This window comes from Lipotes vexillifer, unplaced genomic scaffold, assembly GCF_000442215.2.
Source record: "Lipotes vexillifer unplaced genomic scaffold, Lipotes_vexillifer_v1.1 scaffold863, whole genome shotgun sequence".
Taxonomy (NCBI): Eukaryota; Metazoa; Chordata; class Mammalia; order Artiodactyla; family Lipotidae; genus Lipotes; species Lipotes vexillifer.
The window spans coordinates 2,651,404-2,678,605 of NW_006788168.1; the positions used below are offsets into that span (position 1 = coordinate 2,651,404).

Genomic DNA, 27,202 nt, shown 5'->3' on the forward strand with positions numbered 1-27,202 from the left:
GGCTGCTGCACTTTGAGTTGAGAGAAAAATTATACAAGCAGCCCCTTGGTTGAGGTAGGACCCTCTCTGAGGTATTCAGAATATCAAGTTTGCTGCCACTACTAGTAGAAAATAAAGCCTATTTTCACTCAAATTTTGGAAGAAAAATTGGATTGTTTGCTTTTTGCATGTGGATGCCAGGGAAATTCTGGCTCGGGCCAGCTTCACAGGGTCAACATGAGTATGTAGTTTAAACCCAACTGTACACACTCGGGCCAGCAGCTGAGCTTCTGGATCGATCGCAGGGTCCAGGGAAGGGGGTGAGCGGTGCAGAAGGGTCCGCAAAGCTAAGCCCAGGCCGGTCCACTGACACCCTTTCCCATCTCAGAACGCTGAGGTGGCTGAGAACAAATAACAGTCGTGAGGCATGATGTCACTGCCACACTCATGGTCAACGAAGCACAAATGAGCGTGGTTTAATACCTCAGCTTATGGAAAATAATTATCCCTTTCCCTCGGGAGGATGGCCCCTGACAGACTAGGGCTCCCCTTTGTCTGCTCTCAAATCAGTTGTGCAGATTTCTCACTCCAGCCAAGAAAACGGGGTCCAAACATAGCCCCAACAAACCCTCAAAGGAGCCCTCAAGACACAGGGCAACACAGGTTTTTGTTAGTTTAACACCCAGAAAGTAGATAGTAGATAGACAGACAGACAGACAGACAATCCCCTAGAAGCCCTTCACCACCACCAGACTTTTTCCCCACAAAACGTTCTTGGGTAATCTAAACCTTCTTTTGCATGCTCGATTTTTTGAGAACAGATGTTCGAAAAAAATCTGACGCAGTGATAATAACATGGAAAAGTTGGGCCACTGGGCAGGCAAGGAAAATAGTCATCCTTTCCTCCTATTTCAGAATCAAGCAAATGACTAAATTCAAGGGGCACGAGCAGGAAAAGAGACAAACAGAACCCTAGCCCAGGAAGCATTTCCTCACCTCGAGGCACAAAGGAACAAGCCAGCAGACAGGTCACAAGTACACACAGGGAGAGGGACCAGATCGCTGCTCTTACTAAACCCCAAATGGGTCAGCACCAGCAAGAGACAAAAGACCTCTCCTCCCCACGGCCTGACCAGGAGTTACACAAGGAGAGAAAACACTCCTCATGGAGAGGCTCCAACAACGACCACCAAAGAGCCACAGCGGAACTTCACTGGATACAAAATCCCTCCATGGGAAGGATCCATAATCTCTAGGAAAGATTTCTGGATGGGCCCAGAAGCTACTGAAAACTCTGATGATGACAACAGTGAGCACAATGTGCTGTGCATTTTAGCACAACTCCTCTACTTCTTTGGGTCAAGGGCACTTCCTCCCTATACTCTCCCGCATCCTCCCATTCTTTATCCTTGACATGATTTTTATAACGATCGGAACAGACACAGTAGCTTGAGCAGTAATGATTACTAAAATATAAGCACCCACATTGCTCTACAATGAGAAGCTCTACCTAAATCCAATTATCCTAAGCCCTCTATCCCACATCATACCTCCTCTAGGTCCGTGCCCCATCCCAGTACCTTATGCTGGCAAACCAGTCAACCTAATTATGACTGTCCATCAAAAGCACCCATCTTGGAATCCCCTAAAACATGAAACTCAAGTCTCTATCAGCGAAGTCAAAGTATTTGCTGGACAGGTGGCCCAGTTCCGAGCCCCCCAGAGGTTGAGAACTGCTTTCCACATACAGAAGTGATTAAAGTCGATGTTGTGCTTAGGCTGGTGTGGAAATGAGCTGCAGAACAATGGACCACTTACTGCGGAGCCCGGGAACTTAAGAGGCAGACACAGTGGACAGGAACCCTGCGTGTTTTTATAGAAATTCTTTTAGATAGACAAACAAGACCAGCATGTCCAAAGCCTTTTCTGTTCAGATAAGCTGACACGTGCCAAAATCTGCTTTTATAAATCATGGAATTTGTGCTTCTCAAGGGGATATTTTCCATATGCGGTGCACGTTCCCAGATAGTGACATTCTACCTGTAAATAATTAAAGTGTGTGTGTGTGGTTGTGAGTGTAGGTGTGTGAGTGTGTGTGTATGGAAGGAGGGAGCGGGGGGAGAGAGAGAGAGAGTTATCTCTAAAGCTTCATTTACCCCACCAAAAGTAAGTCACCAAAAGAAACCGGTTCTCCAGTATTAGCAAGTCTCTACAAAGTTAAACAAAGCTGGCTTTCAACAAATCCCATAAAGTTATTAGTTTGTGCTCAAGTCGGTAATGATAAATGGGCACAACTCCAAACACTTTGTGCCCTAACGTCATAATTCACAGAAGTAAACAGCCACATCCTTACCCCCAAAACCTCTCTGGCTGCCTTTATTCCCCAAGCCCATAAAATGGACCGCATGCAAGTCCTAAACTGCTCTGTTCATAAGTTTCCCAGTGCACTCAGTACCTCCCCCTCACATACAGACAAGTCAACTACACACCCACTTCTCAGATGAATACAGTAAAGGATTAAGTGGGCTATTCAAAGTCCAAAAGAAAAAAAAAAACAACCTGCTGGCAGCAAGCAAGCTCAGAGAGGCCTACAGCCTCCCAAAGCCGCCTTCATTCCCGTGCTGAAATCTAAAGGAAACAGTACAGAAAGCAGAACTCCAGGAACACAGCCACAGAATCTGCAAAGATTTGAGGCACCTAAAATTGATGGCTGCTAAAACTCACCTGTGTCTCTATTTAGTAATACAAACATGGATCAATGCACAAAATATGGGAGCAGAAATGAGAGCACTCAAAGTTCAAAGCTTGAAGGTCTAACCTAGAATCACTGGGTCTCTGCTGACATGCCTCAGTTTCCTCCATCTTTCAAGGAAAGAAGAGGTGGAGAAGCAAAGTACAACAGGAAATGAAAACCATGCATGCTGTTTATAAAGGAAACCAAAGCTATGGTGGGGATGAACCAGTTAACTTTAATGAAACATCTATTTTTAAATGCTGGGAAATGATCACGTAAATTGGCAATAAAATAAAGGGACCAGCCACAGCTGGATGGTGTTCGATCTCCAGAGAAAGGTCTAAACTCGTACAAGCCTGACTAAAACTGAAGGTTTGGCCAAAATGGTCAACAGAGCTTAATGCTTTAAGAGCGACATTAATTCTCTCTTGTAAATTTCCACAGTACCTTTGCAGGAGCCACCATTGCCCCTAGGGAGGATACCAAAGCTGAAAGAATATTAATATTAGGCAAATCGCAACACTTTTTACATACTCTCATATATATATATATATATATGGCACCTTGTCATCCATAATGGATTTAATCAGGGCCCCAATAGGGAAACCCACAAAAGGCCTATTTCTCCAACAAAAGCCACAGCAGCCTGAAACAAATCTACAGCTATTTGATCTTTATTTTATTTATAGGAACAGACCTTCTATCCCAGGTTCCTCAAGATAAGCCACCAAAAACTGCACCTGACAGACCCGTGGAGCAGCCATCCTCAGAGCCGGATCATTGCAGAGAGACAGAGAGAAAGAAGGACAGAGGAAGGGAGGAGGGAGGGAGGGAGAGCGCGGCGAGGCAGGCTCCACAGCACTTGTCAACAATCCTCCCCTGTACGTAATGAGCAGGCGGCAGTGCAGATTCCGGCGGTGCAGATTCCACGCGGCAATAGGACAGCCAGGCGAGCGGCGCAGGGGCCTGGGGGAGGGGAGGCGTCAGGGAGAGGAGGTTATTTATGTGGCTGGGAGGGAATCTAACACCAAAGAGGAGGGGTCTGGGGCTTTTTTCCTTCCTGGTAAATGAGAATGAGAAAAAGGAAAAGATGGACTTGCTTTTCATCCTGCAATTTCCTCAACCTGCAATGCAGACAAATCCTTATCTTAGAATTTCTGACATGGGGTGTGGGCCGGCGGCGCACCACTTTGGACGGGAGCAGTTCAATTGTCCACACTTCTGTGTGCCCAGTGTGCCAGACTGCCCGCCTCGTGCACACACTCCCCCCCCAGCCCGGCAGCGGGGTCCATGGCACATTTTCAATGGCATCCCTTTTTAATATCATAATCTGTGTCATTCAGCACTTGCCTTTTATTTATTTTTATTTGTTTTTTTGGCTGGGAAACCTGGGCAGCTCTCCAGACAGACTCTGCAGAAATCTCTTTCCACATGCTCCTTCTCCAGCCCGCCCGCCCCCTGCCTCCCATTCCTGTTACCAGGGTGCTTCATCACTTCAGTGATGACTGCATGGGCCACCGTGGCCCTCTCCACCACCAGCGCATGGACACCCCTCCCCCAGACACATAAATTCATCTAATCTAATAAAACAGAAGCTCTTTTCCCTCATTGCTTCTTGAGGATCTTTTACAAAACGGGCTCTGTGGCCTGGCAGCTGCCGAGAGGGATGAAAAAGGCAAGATTCCAGCGGGGCTGGCCAGCTCCCTGGCCTCAGATAACTGGAGCTCACATCTCCTTTCATATGTCATAAGCTTTTTGATTGTTAAAGTCAATTCTCCTGAAGCTTTAGAACTTCAGCTGGCAATTATAATGTCCAAAACACATGCTCTGAACACCAGGCCACATTCTCCTCTTTATGCCTCTCCAGAGGGGAAAAAAGATGGTGGCAACACCCTCAGAGAACCCACATGGTATTGAAAGCTTCACTCACAGGCTCATCCAAGGGAACTGGGGAAAGAATGCCCCCTTACTCTTACTTTTAGCTTGTTGTTGTTGTTATTTAACTACTGAATGAGCCCCTTCTGGGCTTCACACAGGTGAAGTTATTTAGAATTCAAAAAACCCTGAAAGCAGACCTGTCCGCTTCACAGGGCCAGTGACTACTCTGTCCACTACGGCTGGTTCTTGTTTCCTAAATGACCATGGCATCTCCAGCTGCCTCACTTTCGAGCAAAAACTATCAGGAGGCAGGTGATGGTCTTCCCTAACCTCTACTTGATTTCCACCACTTTAAAACCAAAATATAGGTAGGGCCTTAAGAGATAATCTAGTACAATCCTTCACTTTACAAATGAGTAAATGAAGGCTTATTCAGGACCGGTTCTTAACCAAGATCACAGTATTAGTTCCTTATAAGTTCTCAACAAGCAGAAGGCCATCTATGAACCCTGAGGTCTCTGGGGACAGAGGTAAAAGCTAACACACCAGAACAATGTCATGGCACAAATCGCTGTAGGATACAGGGTTGGAAAAGCCTCTCCAATCATTACATGGCCAGTGTGAGCCCAGAACAGACCCTCATTCCCTTCTCTCCAGTGCAATATATTCCTATGATGGTGAACAACTGTTTGGCATGTGTCCCACTGCAGCATAAGTCATGCACAGTCAATTAAAGGACATTTAAGGGATGACTATTTGACTTTTCCCTCTTCTTTCTACTGGGACTTGTCTTTAAGTGCCTTCACTAATCAAAAGCACCCAAAAGGGAGAACTGGAAAGATATTTGCATGTATGGTAATCCTGAGAAAAGGTTAGTAAGGAACTGCAAACCATAAGACATAAACAACCAGCCAGAAATGAAGCTTGAGGGTCATGAATGGGATACTGGTCATCCTTAACATCTCCACCTCTGACCAATCCGACACAGCCATGGCAACAAGGGCTCTGTGCTCTTTCCATATCTCTATTCTCCCTGGCTTCACTGCTGCTTCCTCTTCCCATCAACTAAAAAAGTAACAAGGTGCTTAAATTCAAAAAGATAAGGCATAACAGGATGTTGGCCCCAGGCTGCTCTTACTTCCAAAACCATCATCAGCATGTGACCATGCACTCAGTATTCCCTAAAAGACACGCTTAGCGTCAACTCTGGCCTGTGCTCTGCTGCTGGATCAGGAAGGGGAACTGGAAAACTCTTGCCTGTGAACTTCCGTAGGTTTTGGACTGTTTAGATAAAACGTCGGTTTACCAAAGAGGGGAACGTATCTTCAGCACCAGACAGACTAAAAGCACCAGCACCCTCTGGGAGACACACAACAACACTGAGAACTAGGTTCAGTTTAAGAACAGCAACACAACTTTCAATATTTAAATTCTGAAAAGAGGGGAGGGTAGAAAAGGAGACTTGGCAAGGACTGTTTCTGGTTCAAAGATAATATGACTGACAGCATCACCAGCTAAGTTTCAACAACATCCAAAGATCAGAGCAAGTCTCAATTCTTAAATGAAGACAAGACTCTCCAAATACTAGCAACTCCATCTAACCCCATTTTATTTAATTTTTAATAATACAAAGAATATCTGCAAACCCAATCACAAAAACATTATCTATTGTGCTTCCCCCCCACCTCATTTCATTATTTTTTAAGTTACAGCACAAATATGCATGCCTAAATAGTATATTATTTATTTTTATTCTCTTGTTCGTCTAAAGTTTTGCCTATTTGTTGCTATCATTAACCATGCTGCAAACATCCTTCTGCTTGTCCCCGGGAAAGCACTAGAGTTTCCCTGGGATACATACCTAGGAGTGGAATTACTAGAAATCCTTGGATACACAAATACTCAAATTTATAAGTTACTGGCAAACTGGTTTCAGGAGTCCGTTTTTGCTCATGCACCAGCAAGGTATCACTGAATCTCCAAATGTTTAAATATAAGGACCTCTTACTACTCAAGACTCCAGAGTACAAGTCACTCCAATTGCTACTTCAGAACAGAAAAGAATTTCAGAAAGGATGTCCTATCCAAAGAAACGCTCTGCAGCCAGCCAGGTACATGGCCATCATCCACCTAATTATCACCTCAACACCAGGACATCTGAGGACCTATTTCTGCTGCTAAGAGCTTTAGAATCAAAGACCCACCTACGTGCACTACCATGTCATTACCTCCGAGCTGGGCCAACTCCAGCAGCCCACCAGCTGCATTCAGCATTTTGCTAGCCTTAATCAAATTTAGATATCTAATAGTACCCTGTGTTGATTAATTAAAGAACCTGCTGCCTCAGAAGGACTAAGACCTTGTTTTATCCATATATCCAATCAAGGAAGTCAGCCCATGTTGAGGGCTGGGATCCACCTCATAAAGGAAAGACAAGCCTGTCAGAGCTAGAACAAATCCTGGAGTACTTCTTACCACCCAAGATCAGCCTCCAAAAGCTCTCCAGTTCCCTGCTACCTATACAAGCTACTGCATACGAAGGAGGCACCTTAACATGTGAGTTAAGTGCTATGAACAGCAATTTACCAAAAATACTTAAAAAGGAGGGACAGGGTAGCGTGGGTTGCCCTGTGTGAGAGAAAGGCATAAAAGGGTGTGCAGTCTAGGAAGTCGAGGAAATAGAGGACTTTAATGAGTGCCCTGCATTAGCTATGTGCTCAAAGATATTTCTCTGTTATTTAGGCTGAATTACATGGTATATTGATCATATCACCTAAATTATGATTTTGAAAAACAAGTCAGTATGATCCACTGTGCTAATATCTGACTTCCAAAAATGTAGAACCATCATACTAATATTACTTGTTAAAATTGTATGTATTTAAATAAAATTTAGGCCACTGGCAATATACCAAGCAGAATTAAATACATACAGAGACTGGCTTGAACCCTTTCCAAGAGGGCTTGGTAATTCCTGAAGCGCCAACAGCACTCAACTGTATAATGCATGTGCCTGGCCCTAGAGTCTATGTGACTTCAAGGCCACAATGTTCAATTATAAAATAATACCAATAATTACAAGAACACAGAAGGGAGATCTGGGCTGCATGACTGTGTATTAACTAGTGAAACAAACTTGGTTGCTATGGATTTAGTCATTAATACCAATGAAATGGCACTACAATTAAACCAGGAAGTTCAAATTAATAAGCTATCGGAAAAAATGTTCCATCAGATTTTTTTAATTTAAAAAAAGAAAAAAACTGGTTTATTTGGTAACCATCTAAGCCACTAAGAACCTTAGTGGTTCACAGCGCACATATTGTAATTTGGACAGGGTTGCCTGCTTCTAATCCTAGTTTTTCTCCCCGTGAACGGTTTGAACTTAAGGAGAATCACTGAAAGTTCTGTGTCTCTGTCAGTTTCCTTATCTGTTAAATAGGCATAAGGACAATGGTGGTTTTAAGACATTACCATAATTATACATATGTTGGGACTTCGCTGGTGGTGCAGTGGTTAAGAATCCGCCTGCCAATGCAGGGGACACGGGTTCGAGCCCTGGTCCAGGAAGATCCCACATGCCCCGGAGCAACAAAGCCCGTGCACCACAACTACTGAACCTGCGCTCTAGAGCCCACGAGCCATAACTACTGAGTCCGCGTGCTGCAACTACTGAAGACCATGCACCTAGAGCCCGCGCTCTGAAACAAGAGAAGCTACCACAATGAGAAGCCTGCGCACCACAACGAAGAGTAGCCCCCGCTCGCCACAGCTAGAGAAAAGCCCATGTGCAGCAACGAAGACCCAACACAGTCCAAAAAAAAAAAAAAAAGTAATTATACATATGTTAAAGTACCAATGGCACATGATGAGTGCTTTATGAAGGGCTACCTATATGCCTTAATAAAACTTTGGTGCTAATGAAATGCAATTTTTGTTTAATACATACTTTTAATTATTTGATTATAAAAACAAATAGAAGATAATATATACTTTAGCTTTTAATATATGTTTTAAATGATTCAGATAATGGATTTCAAAAGGTAAACAGAGAAATGATGCCTAGTTAAAGAAGATTATCAACACTGTGATTCTGAAAATGAATCGCAATAATATTAAGTAAAATTCAACAAGAATCCCAACATGGCCATGTTACCTACTTCAGAATAAAGAATAATGGAAAACTATGTTTGAAAAGTACTGAAACCAAGAGCAGACTCAGGTCACAACTGAAGAGCAGCTGATCCCCTTTTCAAATCTAACTTTGACAAAGCCTATACAGTCTCATACACTGCAAGTACGGTAAAAGATTGATAAATGGATGACAATTTTTTGAAGTCTTTACTTCAGCAATTTCACTTCTAGAAAGTAGTACTAAGAAAGTAAATGGAGAGACAAGAATTTATGTGCAAGGATTTCGACACGGTTCGTCTTTATTATTTTGTTGCTCCTTTTACTGGTTTAAATTCTATCTTTATTTAAAAAGAGAGAGAGGTGTCCTACATCAGCTTTCTGAGCCATGCAATAGACTGGACATCAGTGCTTTAGTCTTCAAACCTGGCAACACCCCACAATAGTCCATGAAGGCGCTGGGGTAGCTGGCTTGAGGGCATGTGTGGCAAATGACACGTTCTCAGCATTCCTTCAGCTCTCAAGCCTTAGCACCCTTGCATATGGCGCTCCCTCTTTTGGAAAACTCTCTCCTCTGTCTGCCCAAAAAGTTCCTGTTCCTCTGCCTGGTCAGCCTTCAGTGACACACACCACCTGCTCTGCAGGTGCTATTCAATCTCTAATACCTGACTGTCAGGGGACTGACCAAGAGGATTTAGTCTTGCTCATCTTAATAACCCTCGAAACCTAGCATAAGCCTAGAGAAAGTGGTTGAGGCCTAATAAATGCTGTCGAAAGCATAAGTTGTTTCTTGAGGCCATCTCAGGGCCTTCATAAGCCTGAAGCGCTCTTATTGCCTTGGGGCGGGGGGGGGGGGGGCTCATTCTACAACTTACCAAGCTTTCAAAGTCATCCCATCCCTGCTTTCTTCCTAGAGAGAAAAATGTTTCAAATAATTATCTCTTTGTGCTTAAAAGTATTTTGCAATCTATAATACACTGATTTCCTGGCATTCACCGATCAAAATTAGGAATTATTGAGAAATAACCTTCAAGTTTTCAGGTGAAATAAAATTAGAGCTCTCATAAATTTGACACTTACTAACCTTCACATTATGTCTTATACATATTTAACCCCTAAATGATTTTTTAAAAGAAATGGAGCCAATAATTTATTTCTACATGTAAAGCTGTTCTGTGTCCTCCTCAAAGTATTTATTTACCTTTTATACCCTGCTAATTTTGATAAACTCATTTTGTTACTAACAATTTTAAATAAAAACCAAAACTAACTATAATCCTCCTATTTTTTTATAAGGTGAAATTACATCAATCACTATTAACAATTTTGTGTATATTCTTCATGGTATTTTCCTTAAAAGTATCATGTACCGTACTAAAGACTAATGCTAAACATGGAACGCAATTTTTTTAACACTACACATGATTTTTAAAAATCACATTTTCAAACACTTAGTAACATGAGGAAAGACTTACAATGTAACTTAAACTGTAGAAATTCCACCGCATAAAACAATTACGTTGTGCTTAAAAAATATAAATGTACAGAAAGCAGACCAGAGAAAATAAAACTAGTAATAAAAACTGGTATTCTCCCTAGCAGAATCTTCATAATTTTGTGAAATTTCCAAATTTTCCACAATTAAAATGAATTTCTTTAACTACAAAGCCAAAAGGATATCTTAAAAATTATTTAAATAGTATCAGAGGAAAATAGGTGTGTTGCCGTCATAGGAGCAGCACCTGAACGCAAAAGAAGTAATTAATGAAAAACAAGCAGCTATTTTAAACATTACTTATGTGGTGCTAATAAAAAAAACCTGGATAAGGTACATGAGAACGGTAGACAATTTTTGGAGCCAGTGATACACTGCTATACGGAAGTCAAGGATAATATGAACATTGTGACATTAACACCATGGGCAAGAGTATTCTGAAATTGCCCAAAACACTAAAAGGCATTTGAAACAAATATTAATATTGTTTCACTTTGTCAGGACTTTCTACATAACATACCAAGAGAATGTTTCTGAAATTGACTACACTGACTATCTAAAAAGACTTCCAGCCAAAAACAACAACAAGAGCATGAGGATAAAAGAGAAGAATTTCACCACTATGCTCATCCTGTCTCCATAACTGCACGGTCTAATTTTGTAGACTCTAGTTACATGCGGCTTTTAAAATTAAAACTAGCCAGACCAGCTAGGTCTCGAGGACTCAGGAGTCACAACTGGCTAGTGGCTACCGTACAGGACGACGCAGACACGAACACTTCCATCATCGCAGAGAGCTCTCCTGGCCAGCGCTGATCTATAAAATTTTCATACCTTTAGTCTCAAGACCCAGCAGCAGCCCCTGTGTCTGTGTGCTGCCCTCTGCTAGGAGTTAAGGCCCAGTACACAGGGCAAGTCGGACAGACCGAACTTCTTTTCAGGCGGCAGGGTGAAAGGACAGGAGGGGCGAACAGAGCGGGAGCTGATAAATCCCCTCCAATGCAGCACAGATGCCTCACAGTGTAAGTGGTCTAGCTCTTACAGGAGGGGAGAAGGGAAAACGGAAGTTGGAACCATTCAAAAGCCACAAGCTTATTCAGAAAATGAAGAACTGTAGAAAAACTTTCTCTGTGTCAAGCAATTACACCAAAGGGGCATTTTTATCACAAACAATTTTAGGTGATCCTATTGTGGCTTGAGGGTGAAAGGTCAGCAAGCATCAACGAACAAAGTGCCACACGAAACTGTTCTGAGTTAGGCTGCATCTTGCTACCCTCGAGGCTATAGGCACTGAGAGGTGTAAACCCACAAACAGAGGACTCTGGGCTTGCTGCCTCTGTTCCTATACATGCAGGAGACCTCCAGAGAGAAACCATCACCCCACATTCCTGTGTGCAGGGAGAGGCGTCGGTGGGGAAGGATGCACACACCATAGACACCTTTCCTCTAGATTATCTCCTATCCACTCCCCTCCAAGTTCTGCAAAAGCCTCCAAATGCTTCCCGACCCAACAGTACACAGGGCATTGAGCGAGCTGAAAGAACACGAGCCTGCCATAAACACATCCTGTCATCACTCATCACTAAAACAGAACCAAGTGAGACAAGGGATGGCCAGAGCTTTATTTTACTTAAGGAGGAAACCAGTGAAGGGATGATTGCTCACAGCGATACCCAGTTACCGGTAGAACTAGAATGATAGGGCAATGTCAGTGCGTATTACAACACATCAATTTTTTGATGCATCCGATAGTGCTTTAAATGGCTGGAATCCAGGAACTTGGGGCTAATATAATTTGACAGATTGCAGTGTGAACGGTTACATCACATAGCCTCTATCACTTCTAAAAGGCTGCTGAAAATACATAGGCCCCAAGCATTCTGTTTCCTTGACCCTGACCTAAAGTTTAGTCGCCATTCTGATGTACTCCAAAGCCATTCTCCCTCCGCCTGCCTTAGGCCTGCGCCCTCCACCCAGCTGGCACAGACCCATCCTCTTTCGTGTACCAAGTGCTGGCTCAGAGACTACAGAATCCAGCGCTCTGTGCCCAGGAAGGGGTGCCCCACCCATACAAACCAAACTCTCACTATTCCTACAGGGCAGGCTTCCCAACACATCTGAGGAATGACCTGCTGGGGAAAACTAAACAGGGATCACTTCCTTTGAGCTTGGTCAGGGTTTCTGCTCTCCAAGTCCTAGGGTGAGGTCTAATTACAGGATGCTGGCACCCAAACCCAGGGAACAAAACAAACCGATTTTAATACAGTCCCTTAAGTATGCTGTTATATGACACAGCTACAGCTTTTATGAGAAGTGGTTAGGTAATGTATACCTAGAACCTCAATAACAACTGCCCTTTGAATGCCTCTTTTCTGCCAGGTACTAAGGACTTTAAATAAATCATCCCATTAATCACCTCTGAGAAAGAAATTATTCCTCCACTTACAGAGCTGGGAAACAGCGGGCAGGAGCCAAGCAGAACAGCCAGATCAGGTCTGCTAGTTCTTTTCACCCTTGGTGGGACTGGGAGCCATCCTTTCATGGATGACAGCATGGTCCTCTCTGCCAATTTCCACGAGAAAAGTTGGAGGGCTTTGCCCTCCTGGCCCAGGACTGGCAGGAGGATGAATGCCCAGCAGTTCTCTCCAGGAAGCCTCTTGATCATATGCATTCATGGCTCCAGGGCCCTGAGCGCAGACCAGTGCAACTGAGCCTGCCTCCAGTTCCAGAGTCCACCCGGGAAGGCGTAATTCCGGTTCACACAGGTGCTTTCTCGCTGGAGACATACGATATGCAGACGTTCTGAGCTCGCTCTGCCCACCACCCGCCAAAAAAAAAACCAGTCAGTTTGCTCATTCAGGAAGCACTCCTGACCTCGATTCTGCTTCACAAAAGGGCTAAGACACTGGAGGAGAGAATGCGTGACAAGTCAGCCCGCGGTGGTGGCCAGTATCCTTCCTTCCACTACCAAGAGTAGCCACTTGATGGCAATCTTAACCTATTCCCTTGGAATTATTCCATAAAGGGAGACCCCAGGAGGGGGGAGGCACCAAGAGTGGGATGGCTGACCCTGTGGACACGGCTAGAAGACAGCATCTTTGCAGGACCTGCGTCTGTTGCAGCAGCAGGAGTGTCCAAGGTGGAAGAAGAAACTAAGCCACCACGCTCCCTTGGGTTACTCGCCACAATACAGACTCCTGTGAGGGCCTAGGTAGAAGTGATTATACAGGCTCTGCAGTCAGACAACTCAGGAAGATGGATATCTCTCAGGCCCCGTGGCACGTTCACATCGGGCCTTCCATCAACAGACTGAAGTGCGAGGCAGACAGATGGTAACAAACAGGCTAATAAATCAACGGCAAGCTCCCACCTCTTATCTCAGCACCTTGTCCCCTGAAACCACAGAAAAAAAGCCAATAATGAGAAAAGGCAACTTTCCTTAAAAGGTGTAACACTTGTTGAATAAAGCAGCCCAGCACTTTCCTTATTTAAATTGTAAAAGAGAAGTAAAAAACAACAACAAAAAAAGCTATTTGCATCTTCTGCAGAAAAGGCTCTCCAGAAAAAAAAAATAGAAACACACTGTAAATTGCATTCACTAGACACTTCTATTTTCAGTGGCAGGAAGATAAACATCAAAATGTGGGGAGAAGGGGGAAGGAAACGGGACTGTTATCAGGAACCAGTTGGCTCTCTCAGCTTGGATGATGACGTGCCCCCACCCCAAACACACACACACACACACACACACACACACACACACACACACACACACACACACACACACACACACTTTGACCTGGCCCTGTGCTTCCTAACGCTTGGCTTCTCGATTTATAAGGAGGGTTCAGGCGGAGAGTGGAGTGTGTGCCAATATATTCCTCTGAGGGATTCAGAAAGTGCCAGCTGAGAGGCTTCCAGCTCACCCTTTACAACTGTAACGCTTTCCAACCGAGTCGACTGGAAAGGCCCTTTTCAAACACTACTGGTTGTCTGAAGTCAGGTCAAGGACTGAGTGAGATGGGATAAAGCAACTAGGGTAGAGGTTAAGCAATTTGCAGTGCAGATCCCACTAGAAATGAGCAGGCCCCCTGCATGCCAAAATGGAATATTCTGCAATATTTCCACTGGCATGTCACCCGCCCTGATGGTGTCTGAAGAGGATTCATCACCCGTCTAGAGGGTAGGATGCAACTTTCAAAACATGGATTCAATGAGTCCCTTTCACGAACACCCCAATCGTATGGGAAGGAAGGAGAACGTCAGAAATAACAGTTAAACGTTTGTTTCCGACGTGGAGACCTTGAGCTGCCTTCACGCATCAGAAGGCAGAGCCATGAAAACCTGGAAGGAAACCGCCACTTCAGACAGCACCACAAGCTGGCCTGCGAGTCTCGAGCCCAGATGGCGTCCCCTATCATCAAGACCAGGTGCCAAGTGTGACCAGGATGCCCACCTACCTGCCAAAGGGAAGTGCAGACCTGGTTAAGGAATAACCCAGAAGACAAGGGCAGGGCAGCCGGGAAGAGGCCCTGTGTGCACAAAGAGCTGACTCGTTACATCCAAGGTATGAATGAGCTAAGAACACCGGGCGACAGGTCAGGGAACGGTGCAAAGAGAAGGGACCTGGGTCCCAGGACGTCAGGAACAAGGAGCCCTAAAGCTCTCCCTGGCACATCACAGGGACAGCCTGGCTGACAGGCTGGGCTGACACTGGCCACTCCTCCCCTTGAGAGGCACGGCTACGGTCATGAAACAGTTCACATTTCCTTCACTGTCCCCAAACCTCCTGGAACGCGAGACCTGTACTGTTTTACAATCTTTCGGAAAGTAATTATGAGGAAGCCAAATCTGGGGACTCTGCAGAAGGACCCTGAAGGCCATGGAGAAAGCTGGAAGGATAGACAAGATCTGGCAGCAGGGAGATTAACTGACGCATTCTACATGAAGGGACGTGTGGACTGCAGGGCAATTTCCCCAAAGCCTACCCAGTTAATCACTCTTCTGGCTTTAAATATACACGGTAGAAGGCTCAAGTAACAACAGGTTATTTCCAGAAACTAAGATAAAAGGTCCTCTAAATTTGGGGGAATGGGATCTAAGAAATTCATAAGCAAAGCAAAACTGCACTAGTCTATTGTGGTAAATCTGACAGTAATTGTAAACTCCATAAATATACATATCATAGAACTCAAATCATGAAACGGGTAAGATTTAGAAAACACATGAGGCCTTTCTCCAAGTAGAAGGAGGTGGGTGGTGTTATCAGCTACAAGAATGAACACAGATAAATTCCATGCGTGGGCAAGCTACTTCCGGCTGAGTGCAGCCCTATCTGGTGAATGCCACAGGGCCTTCCCCTTCCATACAGGTGGAGAATTTAAAATAATTGGAAAGCACTGCCCTAAATTACGTTTACAGCATAATATTCAAGCAAATAGGATGAATTAACGTATAACAAATAGGATTCCCTCAACTTCAAATAATCCCATGATTTTTCCAAACTCAAGGCTAGGCCATCTCAATTGCCAATCCCCTCCCAAGCCCTTAGGGCCTAAGAAACACCTCGTTTGCCCTCTCTTAGGGCTCTTGGCCTTGGATAGCTGCTCCCTGTGCATATGAATCATGTTTCAATCCCCAATGAAGTAAGGGACTTGGGCTAATCCAAGTGGTCTCACAGAAGCAACAACTCAATAAATAAATGTCCAACTTTAATTCTACCCAATTGAGAGGAACAACATCTTCTCTAAGGTCAAACAGCCCTTACAGTTTCCTGACCTACCAGGAAATAGTTATAGTCTCACAAAAAGAAACATGGTACAAATTAACACAGCAATTAACTTATTCTAAAAATGAAATAAATATAACTGTCACCATCTCAAATCCCTACTGGACTGTTACAGACTTAATGCCCACCAGTCAAATTCTTATGTTTAAACCGTAACACCCAGTGTGACTGTATCTGAAGGCAGAGCCTGTAAAGGTGAGGAAGGTTAAATGAGGTTGTAAGGGAGGGCCCCTAATCTGATAGGGTTGGTATCCTTTTAAGAAGGGGAAGAGAAACCAATGTGCCCCCTCACGCGCGCGCGCTCTCTCTCTCTCAGCCAGGAAGCAAGGCCTCACCAAGAACTGAAGTGGCCGGCACCCTGGATCTTAGACCTCCAGCCTCCAGACTATGAGAAATAAAGCTCTATGGTTTAAGCCATCCAGTCTGTGATATTTTCTTGTGGCAGCACAAGCTGACTTATATATAGACTTACACCACAGCCACAAGAAAATGGAAAGAAATCAGCAATCTCACCACACTGCTGCCTCATGTTTTTGCATCCTCTAGGCCATCAAGCTGATCATGGGGTCCTCACAAGAATCAATCTAACTGAAAACACACTGTATTAGCAGAGAAGGCACATGACTTACAGATGCCAACTGCCCTTGGGGAAAAGCCAAGTCTTGAACCCCAGTTCCAGAATGTCCTGAATTATAACATCAAGGCTGAGTATTCTAAACACGCAGACTAAGAACAGTGCCACAAAGGGGGCGGGGCAGGGGTGCCACAAGAGAAAAGTGACATGGAAGAGGATGAGAAGTAACCGTTTAAAAGCCCACTTGGTCTGGACTCGCACAACTGCTCAGAATGAAAACTGTGATGCTGGTTTAGCATGTAGAATCTGGCTCCACGAGGGCCACCACGAGATGGTAAATGTCATCCTTGAGCACGTCCAACTGTGGGGTCCTATTCAAGCACTGCTTGAGGCCTCCAAGAGCTGCTTACTGGACACACCTGTGCCTCTCTCTCTTGAGGCACTTTCAGGTCTCAACAGACACTCTCTGGCATCTGGTACATTCTGGAGAAATATCGTAAACTCATGTAACATCATAAAAGCTCCTAAAAACAGAGACAGCCATGTTGACAAACCACCAAATGAGCACATACTTTAAAGAAGTCAAATGAACTAGAAGGGGCGGATGAAAACTTTTCTGGGGTGACGGAAAAGTCCTGTATCAACACTGGAGCTCTGGTCATACGGGTATATGTGCCTCTGGCAACTCACGAAATTGCACACCTAAGATAAGTGATTTCACAGAGTGTAAAGTCTTCCTCGATTTATTTAAAAAAAAAAAAAAAAGGGGGGGCAAGATCTGGATTCAGGAGTCCTGGGTTCAGATCCTGATTTGACCACTTCTTAGCAATGTAGCTTTGAGCATGTTGCTTTCCATCTGAGGCCCACTAAACAAACCTGCAAAGTTATGATAGTAATCATATAATTACCACACTGTTAGGAGAATTAAAACCAGTAACTTTTATTTTCTTCAAAGGACAGTTTTATGTTAAACTACCAATCAATGTGTCTTGCACATAGGTAGGCTTTCAACAAATGTAGTTCAGAAAGAAAGGATAAAAGGGTGACCCAATTCCAAGAATGTTTATGATAATGAGACTTATATAAAGACATCACAGTTATGAATAAATGTGTGCTTTGGTACAGGGAAAACAGCATGGGCTGTGACCTGGGGTGAGGGGGCTAGAGGGTCAAGGTGTCTGCATTTTCAAAATGAAATCTGGAGTGAGAGACGGTACAAACCCTGAACAGAGAGGAACACATCCACAGTGTAGCAGAGGGGTGCTGGGCACAGGGGCAGGGACACAGCCGGTGTGCAGGTGACCACACACTCTACAGAGCACCCAGGAGTTGTGCATACAGCAACAGCTAACATGGGTGAAGCTTTTCTCTCCTGAAACTTACAATCTACTGTGGGGCGAGAGCTTATAATAAACAAACGGAATAATACAATGCCAGGCAGTGAGAGAGTCTATGTCAAAATATATTACAAGGTAAGGAGCTAAAGGGTAACAGGCAAGGGCACAATTTTTAATAAGATGCTCAAGGAAGAAGTCTCTGGTAACGGCACATTTGACCAGGACCCTGAAATGCCAAGAGTGATCAAGTCACACAGGTACCTAAAGCGAGAGAGTTCTAGACAGAAGCATCGGCAAGCACAAAAATTCTGGGGCAAGAGTATACTACCAAATGCATTTGGAACAGCAGAAAGGCTACACTAGGTGAGGGAGAGATAGGCAGATAAGACCAGAGAGATGCTTGGGGACCATATCAGTGTCCAGGGTAAGATGCTTGCCTTTCACGCTAAGAGAGATGGGGGGACACTGCGGGACACAGCGTGTGCTGATTCACACTTACAAAGGACTGTTCTAGCTGCTGCCTAGAGGTAAAAAGGCAGAAGTTGAGAGAGCTTTAGGAATCTCAGCCCAAGAGAGAGGTGGTGGACTCGTGGCAGTGGTGCAAACTCAGTTTCAGAACATACTGTGAGTTTAGAATAAACAGGTTTTGCAAAATCGGGGCGGGGGTGGAAGGAGTACCAGATAACTCCCAGGTTTTGATCAAAGCAACCAGAAGTATGGAACTGGCATTTACTGACAATGGGAAGACAGGCAGGGCGGGAGCAGATGGGAGGGAGTGGAGAGACAGAGTTGGCTTGGTAGACCTCAAGTTCATGAGACCTATCAAGAAAGCAAAGTGTGGAAGGCAGGTAGGCAACTAGAGTTCAGGAGAGAATCATCATGTCAAACGCTGCCGGATGGGCAACTAAACCTACACTGACTGATAACTGGATTTGGCCATCAAGGTCATTATTAGCCTTGGTAAGTGGCCTGACTCTAGGGGTTCAAAAGAGAATGAGCGGGGAGAGGATATTAACATGAATATAAATACTAGAGGGAAACAGATTGTGTAGACATTTTTTTCCGAGGAATTCTATGAAGTAAAAGAAATGAATAGCAGGAGGGAGACAGATTATCGGAGGGTTTATTTTATGGGAGAAACTACAACATGTTCTGTTTACTGATGGGAATAATCTAGTAAAGAACTAAACAAATGACAAAGAAAACAGGGATACTTTCCAGAGTGGTGTTCTCATAAACATGAGAAAAAGGGAATTTGGTGCCCAAAGGGAGGCACTGACCAGACAGACTCTTAGAGGCGGAAGAGCTTTAAAAAACATCCCAGGGGGGCTTCCCTGGTGGCGCAGTGGTTAGGAATCCGCCTGCCAATGCAGGGGACACGGGTGCTCCACAACGGGAGACACCACAACAGTGAGAGGGCCGCATAAAAAAAAAAAAAAAAAAAAAAAAAAAAAACATCCCAGGACACAGCAGGTTTCCGTCCTCTTGGCTTCAACATCTCTCAAAGTTGAGCCACTCTAAGAACACGGGCAGGCAGGAAAACACTGTGGAACTGTCTCAAGCTCAGACATCACACGCACCGCCCCCCCCAGTTGTCACTACCTGGGTGGTGTGCCCCTCTTACTACAGGGCTCCAAGCCAGGAGGATGGGGCTGTAATCAGAGAGAGAGCACAGAGCTTGCAGAACTGCCAGAGGCGGCAGACTGAGGATGCTGGATGCGCAGCGGGCCTCAAGCACAAGTGACAGGAAAAGCGGAGCAGAATACATTCACCTCCAGAGGCACCTCCATCCTTAACGCTCCATGAAATCCTCACACGCAGCCATGCCTACTGGGAAGGCTGGTGTCTGGCCATCATTTAAATTGGATTTCTGGTTCCAATCAGCCTCCAGCATGATCCATTCCTTCCAGTTAAGCTCATCAGCAAGGTTCAAAATTCCTCAGCTGTAAAATCATGAGCCTGACCTATATACCTCCAAAAGTCCCTTCCAGCTCTAGCAATCCATAATTCCATGGCCCAAAGAGCTGCAGGCAGGCTCGCCATTCCCTTGGTGCCAGAGCAGTACAAGCAGGCTGGCCACCGAAACCTGCCATTTGTCCCACTGGACTGTGACATCAACACCCCGGCCAATGTCTATATGCTGGTCCACACCCCTGCCCCACACTACCCCGTCCCAGCCTCAGCCCTCACTCAAAGAGTCCCACAGCTTTCAAGGCCCACAGGAATGCAACTTCTTTACTGAAGCTTTTCCTGGGAGCTCAGCACTGGGCCTTTCACATCACCTGCCTCCCTGTTGGCCTCCTCACATCAAACCAGCCACACACACCTCTGATTTTTAAAGCATTTTGTTATATTTTATTGTGCTTCATTGATACCAAGTCACACATATTTCTCTCTTGTTAGAAAGCACCTCACAGTTATCATGGCTTACACTTATAATTGGAAGCATTTTTTCTTTTCTCCCATAAAATAATGCATCACTTAATGACATCTTAGATGAGATGAAATAAGCTATTCTGACTCCCCCTTAGCAATTTCAGTTCTGTCTTTATTACTCACAATAGCTCCTACATACTAAGAATTCCATCAAGTACTGATCAGATGGGAGCTCTATCTAGAAATTTCCCATCTGCATTACTCAGGGTCATGAAGACTGATGACAAAACACCTACAAGAGAAAGAAATCAAGCCTTCCCAACTCTACCATTATCCAAGATAGATGCAGCTTCATTTTTAAACAAAGAATAAATGTACGTTGTTTTCAAGAAGTGTATTTGCCCTCACGGCCTTGCTCTCCCATGGAGTGCTGTCAGGGAACGCGGGTGACAAATGTCTCAGGCGCTGGACTGTTAAGAGAAAACTTAACTCATGGCCCAACCTGCAGAGGCCACAAGCACTGACACAGCAGCAGTTCAATCTGGAAAAGCCAATTTCTTCAGCAGGGGGTGGGGGAAGATTGTCTTTTCTGTTGAAGTAGAGACTATCTCGAGAACGGCTGGACATCAGAGCCTCAGGCCAGGAGCACGCCACCATACAGCCACAGCATTCATTTCAAATATGGCCAAAAATAAACTTCCATTCATCAGACAAGGTGCCCAGACTTTGATTTTGACTCGAAAGTCACACTTTAATCTCATCCTATAAACAGTGAATTTGCAGAAGCTGGGCCCGTGTTTCATTCCACAGACATCAGTAATCTCAGAGAGATTTTGAAGAGTCCAAGAAAATTCTACCCTCTTAAAAAAGCAATGGGATGGGCGGGGGGTGTAGTAAAAAGCTCAGCTTCCTCCAGCTTCCATAGCCACTGAAGTGTTAATCTGAAGGAAGAGTTCCATGAGTTTTCACAGGCCAGCAGGGTGTCTCCTACACTTGACCTAGACAGCCTTACATAACGAAGCATCGGAGCTGGGGAGCTTGCTGAATGTCATCACCAGCAAGAGTGAGGAGTATTGGCAGCAGCAGGCAGGGGGGGGGGGGGGGGGGGTGCGGTTTGCACAGGGGGTCCTATATTCTAGCTTTGATCCTTGGCTACAAATGGACAGTTGTTGCCAGCAAGGCCACTGCCCTCTCTCACCACCTCATGGAGGTGAGTGGCAGCCCTCTGCCAGCTGGCTGGTTCCACAACAATATTAAAAACACAAATCTGTATCCCTAGGTGAAGAAACAGAAAGAAATAATGAATGTATCTATGTGGAAGGAGGGTGACCAATCAGGAGGAATGCAGTTTTTCGATTTCCTCTGACTCTCAATTCAATGACAAGCGCTAATAAAGCCCAGAACCATGGTCACATGAATAAATACTTGTACTGCCCCCCTCCTCCTGAGGTCTCTTTGCCAACGAAAGATTTCACAAATCTCCTTCAAAAGAAATTGCTATTTGAAAAAAAAAAAAGTACTCCTACAGTTTTGTATTTTTGAAATCCTATCTTTATAGGGGTTCCAAAACTATTTCTATTTATTTAAGTGGTGGTTATTATAAGCAAAGGAGAAAGCCGGGGTTTAAATCCTGGCTCTGCCCCATACTAGTAGTGTAAGCAAACTGCTAATCCGCCCTAGTGCAGTTTCCTACATTTCTAGAAAATGGTTGGTTCTGAAAGTTAAATGAGCAAAATACAGGTGTAGTGCTAGAACAATAACTGGCAAAAAGCAAGCGCTCAATATAGGTTCCCGCTATCACAACCACTGTAAAATTCTAAAAAAAAAAGAGTCCAGCTTCCCTTAAATCTAGTCAAGATGCTTTAGCTGGCCACAGGGTTTGCTGGATCTCAGATGAAATTTATAGGAAGCAAATGAAATTCAAATACAGCTAATAGCTCCCCTCTCTTACTGTGTAATTATGTGTACTCATTATTTGTGTAGCATGTTATTATTTAAATGTCCCTAATTTCAGCCCCAGCAGGCCAAGGGCCCTCAGAGTGCCCGAGGCCTCCGCCTCTGCCAGCCATTCTGAAGCTTTTGTCAATTTATTACTGCCGGGAAAAGTGGCACCATCTACAGCAGAGAGTAGACAGAAGGCTCACATCCAGCAGAAACCTTAGCACCGCCTCCCCTGAAGCCTGGCTACAGCCAACAAGCTGTGTAACAACGGCTTCAATTCCTACAGACAACCCACCGGGATGTCCCAGACTCAAGATTCGTTACCTCCAGTAGGACAAAAAAAAAAAAAAATTCATCCCTTGTCACTTCAGAACCACAAACCAAGACTGATGGCAAACATGGATTTTATGACATAAAATATGAGGTCTCTCTACTATCTTATGTCTGCTTGGCTTATTACGTCTCTACCAGACCTGCACAGGGGGCGTGGCTGAGCTCAGCCACTCAGACAAGCTGCAGTTGGCACCCTGTTAGCAGACACCAGCCCCCGACCCTCCTCACACAGGAGGCCAGGGCAGGGGGCTGCTTGTTCATCATCCTAGCATGCCTGTGATTTCGCAGAAGTGATGTCAATTCATTTCCCAATTAGATAAAAATTATGTCAAGCCCATTCTACTGTGAACTCAAGATATTATTTTAAAATTGAATTTTCCCAGGAAACTGTGGCAAGACCAATAACCAAGAAACATCTTTGCTTTGAAATACAGGGGGAAAAACAAAACACCTTGTTTTCAATACTACTGTTGCAAAGATAAGGTGCCATTTTCCTCCATTCTGGATTCTAAAATAAGTACTGGATTCAAAGTTACTTGAGCTGTAATTCCAATTCTGCTACTGCAGCATAAATAACCATGTGCCATTAGGAAGTTACTACCACAGAGAACACACTCACAGAGCCCACCAACAAGAATGTCATCTTGCCCTCACAGACAGAAACCCCACAGGTCTCAGAGGTACCTCACTACCCACGATCCTCAAGCCATGAAGCATGAGAACAGCGGGCAGAAGCCCCACCAACACCGCCCTAGCCAGGGTGCAGGCACCTACTCTCACCTCTGTCCCGTCCAGTTTCATACCACACCTCCCAGCAAGGGCTCTGTACTGGACAGTTTCAAATTCTACTGCCAGATAACTTTCTGTCACAATTAAAACTAAAACAATGGAATTATTTCAACTTCTGAAAGGGAACCTCAAAGGGGTAGGGGACCAAAACAAATGAAAAGAGAAATGAAAAGGAAAGGCATGACTGTTAAAACCACTCTTCCCCCACCACTAACCTATCTTCACTTGCCCCACGATGAAGAACCCCAAACAGTGTGCTGTGATGTACAGCGCCAGACAAGGTCATTCTACTGCACAGGATACGAATGATGATCTATTATAATGCATCCACTCAAACCTGAGTGATAAATGTAGACGCGCACATATGTACACACATATGTACACACATTCAGAGAGAATGCTGCTTGCAGTCCTCACTACCCATCCCCACCAAGAGCCTTGGAGGCTGCCGGCTACTTCAGCTTTCTCTGGATCATACTCCCCTAGGAGAGCACCCTTGAGACTCTGGGACCTACAGAGAGGGACTTATTCCCATGGTAACGCGTCTGGTTTCCAAGCTTTCCAGTAGCCCCCGAATAAGAAAGCACACATTGTTTAACATGCTAGCTGCCTTTAAGAAAATTATTCTTAAAACACACACAAGTTCTAAAACGAGGAGATGTATTTACTTAGAACTGCTATCGAAATCCAACATGCGGAATAACAAAAAGGTGGCCTTGGAATACAGCCTGCACAAACACCAACGTGAACCAGAAAAGGGCATGCAGACAGCAACTTCACAACCAAAAGAGAGGGGGGGAGGACGGAGGGAGGGAGGGAGGGAGGGAAAGACAAGTCAGTCTTCATCAGGGTGAAAGGCAAAACTACCACGACAAACAACAAAGACCACCTTTTTTATGGAGGTGGTAAAAGAATGATTTAAAGTCTTCAATGATCCCAATAGAGATGTACGTGCCAACTTTTCTTAGAATTCCTTCCTCGGTATCGTCAAGCCCTGAGTATGCCAATGAAAACAAGAGCTACATTTGGCCAACTAGCTGGCAGCACTAGTTGCTTCTTGAATGCTTTATTTTAGTTTTTGTTCTTTTACCCAAATTCCACCATTATTCAATCCTAGACACCTGGCTACCTTCTGGTCCTAAAAGCAGTTGGGTGGGTTTTTTAGTTGCTAAAAGATTCCTAAAGCATGAAGGCATCACCACTCCAGAACAACAGAATGAGAGCACGCCTTGTCACAGCAGTAAAATCTAACCCCGTAGCAGCAGCCATTGCTCTACTACAACCCCAGGATCCAATGATATTCTCCCCCCATCACCCTCCCATCAAACACTTAAGAGCAGAACTGTATGTCCAATGTGAAGCAATGTCAACAAGACTGATCACGTCAAATGCTCTCTAAAAAGACACATGGTTTAGCATTTACTCCATTACAGGCTGCCAAGAAATGGCAGGGTCCCTACCTGGTAGGAGACCCATGAACAGATAGGGGTCCAAGCTGTGTAACTAACTGTGGCAACAGATTCCTCAAATTATTTTGCTTCTGCACGTGTGAAAGATTCAAAAAGGGCCTCTTTCCCGTACACATTGGCTCAGACTTCAGGCGGTTCTTCTTTCAAGTCACACAGTACTAGAAGAGGGTGACAGAACCTGGGTGGATGGCAGGGCAGACCCCGGTGGTGTTCAGGAAGGCCATGTCAGAACACCCTGCCACGGCCTTGTGGAAAGGGAGCGCCAGAAGGTCTTGTCTGGAAGCACTGGTTCCAACAAGAGGCTCCCAGACAACTCACCTTACAACTAAGCAGGATGGAAAAAAACTGGACGCCCTAAGTCAGCCTGTCGCTCTGCCCCCTGGCAAGCTGTCAGGTTCCACATGTGTGATGACTCTTACCAGAGGATCACAGCCAGAACTCAAAAAGAATAATAGGGGCTTTCCCTGGTGGCGCAGTGGTTGGGAGTCCGCCTGCCGATGCAGGGGATGCGGGTTCGTGCCCCAGTCCGGGAGGATCCCACATGCCGCGGAGCGGCTGGGCCCGTGAGCCATGGCCGCTGAGCCTGCGCGTCCGGAGCCTGTGCTCCGCAACGGGAGAGGCCACAACAGTGAGAGGCCCGCGTACCGTAAAAAAAATTTTTTAAAAGAATAATAGGATCTCCTCTTCCTTATCTCCTCACTCCAAACAAGTACAAACCAGAACACAGTCAATTCATTCACATTTATCTAAGATTCTAGGAGATTAATAAGAGCAAGAGAAGCTGTGGAATACAGCCACAGCCACAACCCCTGAAATAAAATATAAATAGTAACCAAATGCTAGGTCTGAAATGGTGTTCACTGGATGATTTCATCCGAGTCACACTAACCCTGTTAAAAACAGACATCAGAATAAACTCAGACGGGAGCATGTTTCTCTCCAGGCTTCAAGGACCCACTTGATACCTATCCAGGATGAGGGACACTTCGGACGCACGGGAACTCTACCTCCACTGCCCACCTGCTGCTTTGCAGCCACCTGCCAGCTTGATCAACAAGGAAGGAAGCAGGGCCTTAGGAGGCTGTTGAGCCAGAGAGAGAGCGGGAAGGGCAGCAGGCCCACAGATTCAGGCTATTTCTTATATAAACAGGGCATAAGAACCAAAGTTGCCACATTTCAGTGAGATCATCAAAGGCTTCTTCTGCCCTCATACTTGGGTAGAAAGACAGATATTCACAGAAAAACCTGTAAGTCAGGCTCCACACTCAATCCAAGAACGGGCAGAAACCAGACCGCAGCCCTGGTCTTGTCTATAGGGCGCAGACTAAGGCACCCTGCCAATTATGCAACATATAAAGGATCATCAAAACAAATCCATAAACCCAGAGGGATGTCCAGAATAACTGCCGTTAGGGGCCCAGCCTGAGAAGCACGAGCCGCCCAAAGCACATCCATTTCGGAACAAGGCCAGGCCCAGAGACATCATCCAAAACAACAAAACAGGCAACTCACCATTCACTGCTTTCAGGCTCCCAGCAATGCCTTCACCATGCTGTCTCTTCTGAGCATTCTTGAACTCCTTCAGAGACAAATAAAGGACTTTACGTACCACCCTTTCTTCTGACCATGGAATCCCATCACTGTCATCCTGGAGAAACAAGGAAGAATGGGGAGAGGGGAGTTACTTAAAGAAAAGCAAGCAAATGTTAATTAAGAGTCAGAATAAGCTTTAAAAAAAAAAATCCCAAACAAGTATTGAGTGACTGAGACCAAGTCTGGAGCTCAGAACTACATCCTATAGTAGAGGGAGGGCACTGGCCCTTCCTGGAGAGACCACAAGCAAAGAGCCACCCCTAAGGCTGTAAAGGGACTGGAAGAGAGATACAAGCATCACACTTCCTTTACATGCCCCAAATCCCATCATTCACTGGTAATAGAGAAGTTTTATATTCCTGGCAAAGTTTAGGAAAAAAAGAGTTATTGCAGCCACAACAGGAGGTGTAATGCAACACTGTACTGGAGTTCTTTAAAGCGAATAATGCCAGAATGTAGGCAACCTTACAAATGTGAGCTACACCGTTTTGGAAAATTTACTTACTGTTGTTGTTGCGGTTTGGTGCTACTTTCAAGGAATTTACAGTTCAGTCAGAAGAAATGAAACTGGATCTGTACTGGCCTTTTAAGGTGATGAATCACAAAAAACGAGAGAGGGAGAGGGACCACTGCAGAAAAGGGCAACGGATCTTTATGGACTAGAGAATGGGGTGGCAGGGGGGTGGGGGGATGATTTTTGAAAAAGAATACGTACAATAGGTCTTGAAGATCTCATTTAAAAGTGTGGCTCCCTTATGTCAAAATAAAGGTGGGGGGGGGGGGGG

General features: G+C 44.9%; 1 protein-coding gene across 1 annotated transcript in view; it reads right to left on the reverse strand.

The window, feature by feature from the left end:
• The window catches only part of JARID2 (jumonji and AT-rich interaction domain containing 2), a 242,756-nt gene that overhangs the window by 100,584 nt on the left and 114,970 nt on the right, over positions 1 to 27,202 (reverse strand). Inside the window, 1 exon segment of the mRNA XM_007461270.1 lies at positions 26,337 to 26,472. Within this exon segment, the coding sequence (XP_007461332.1) occupies positions 26,337 to 26,472 (136 nt within the window).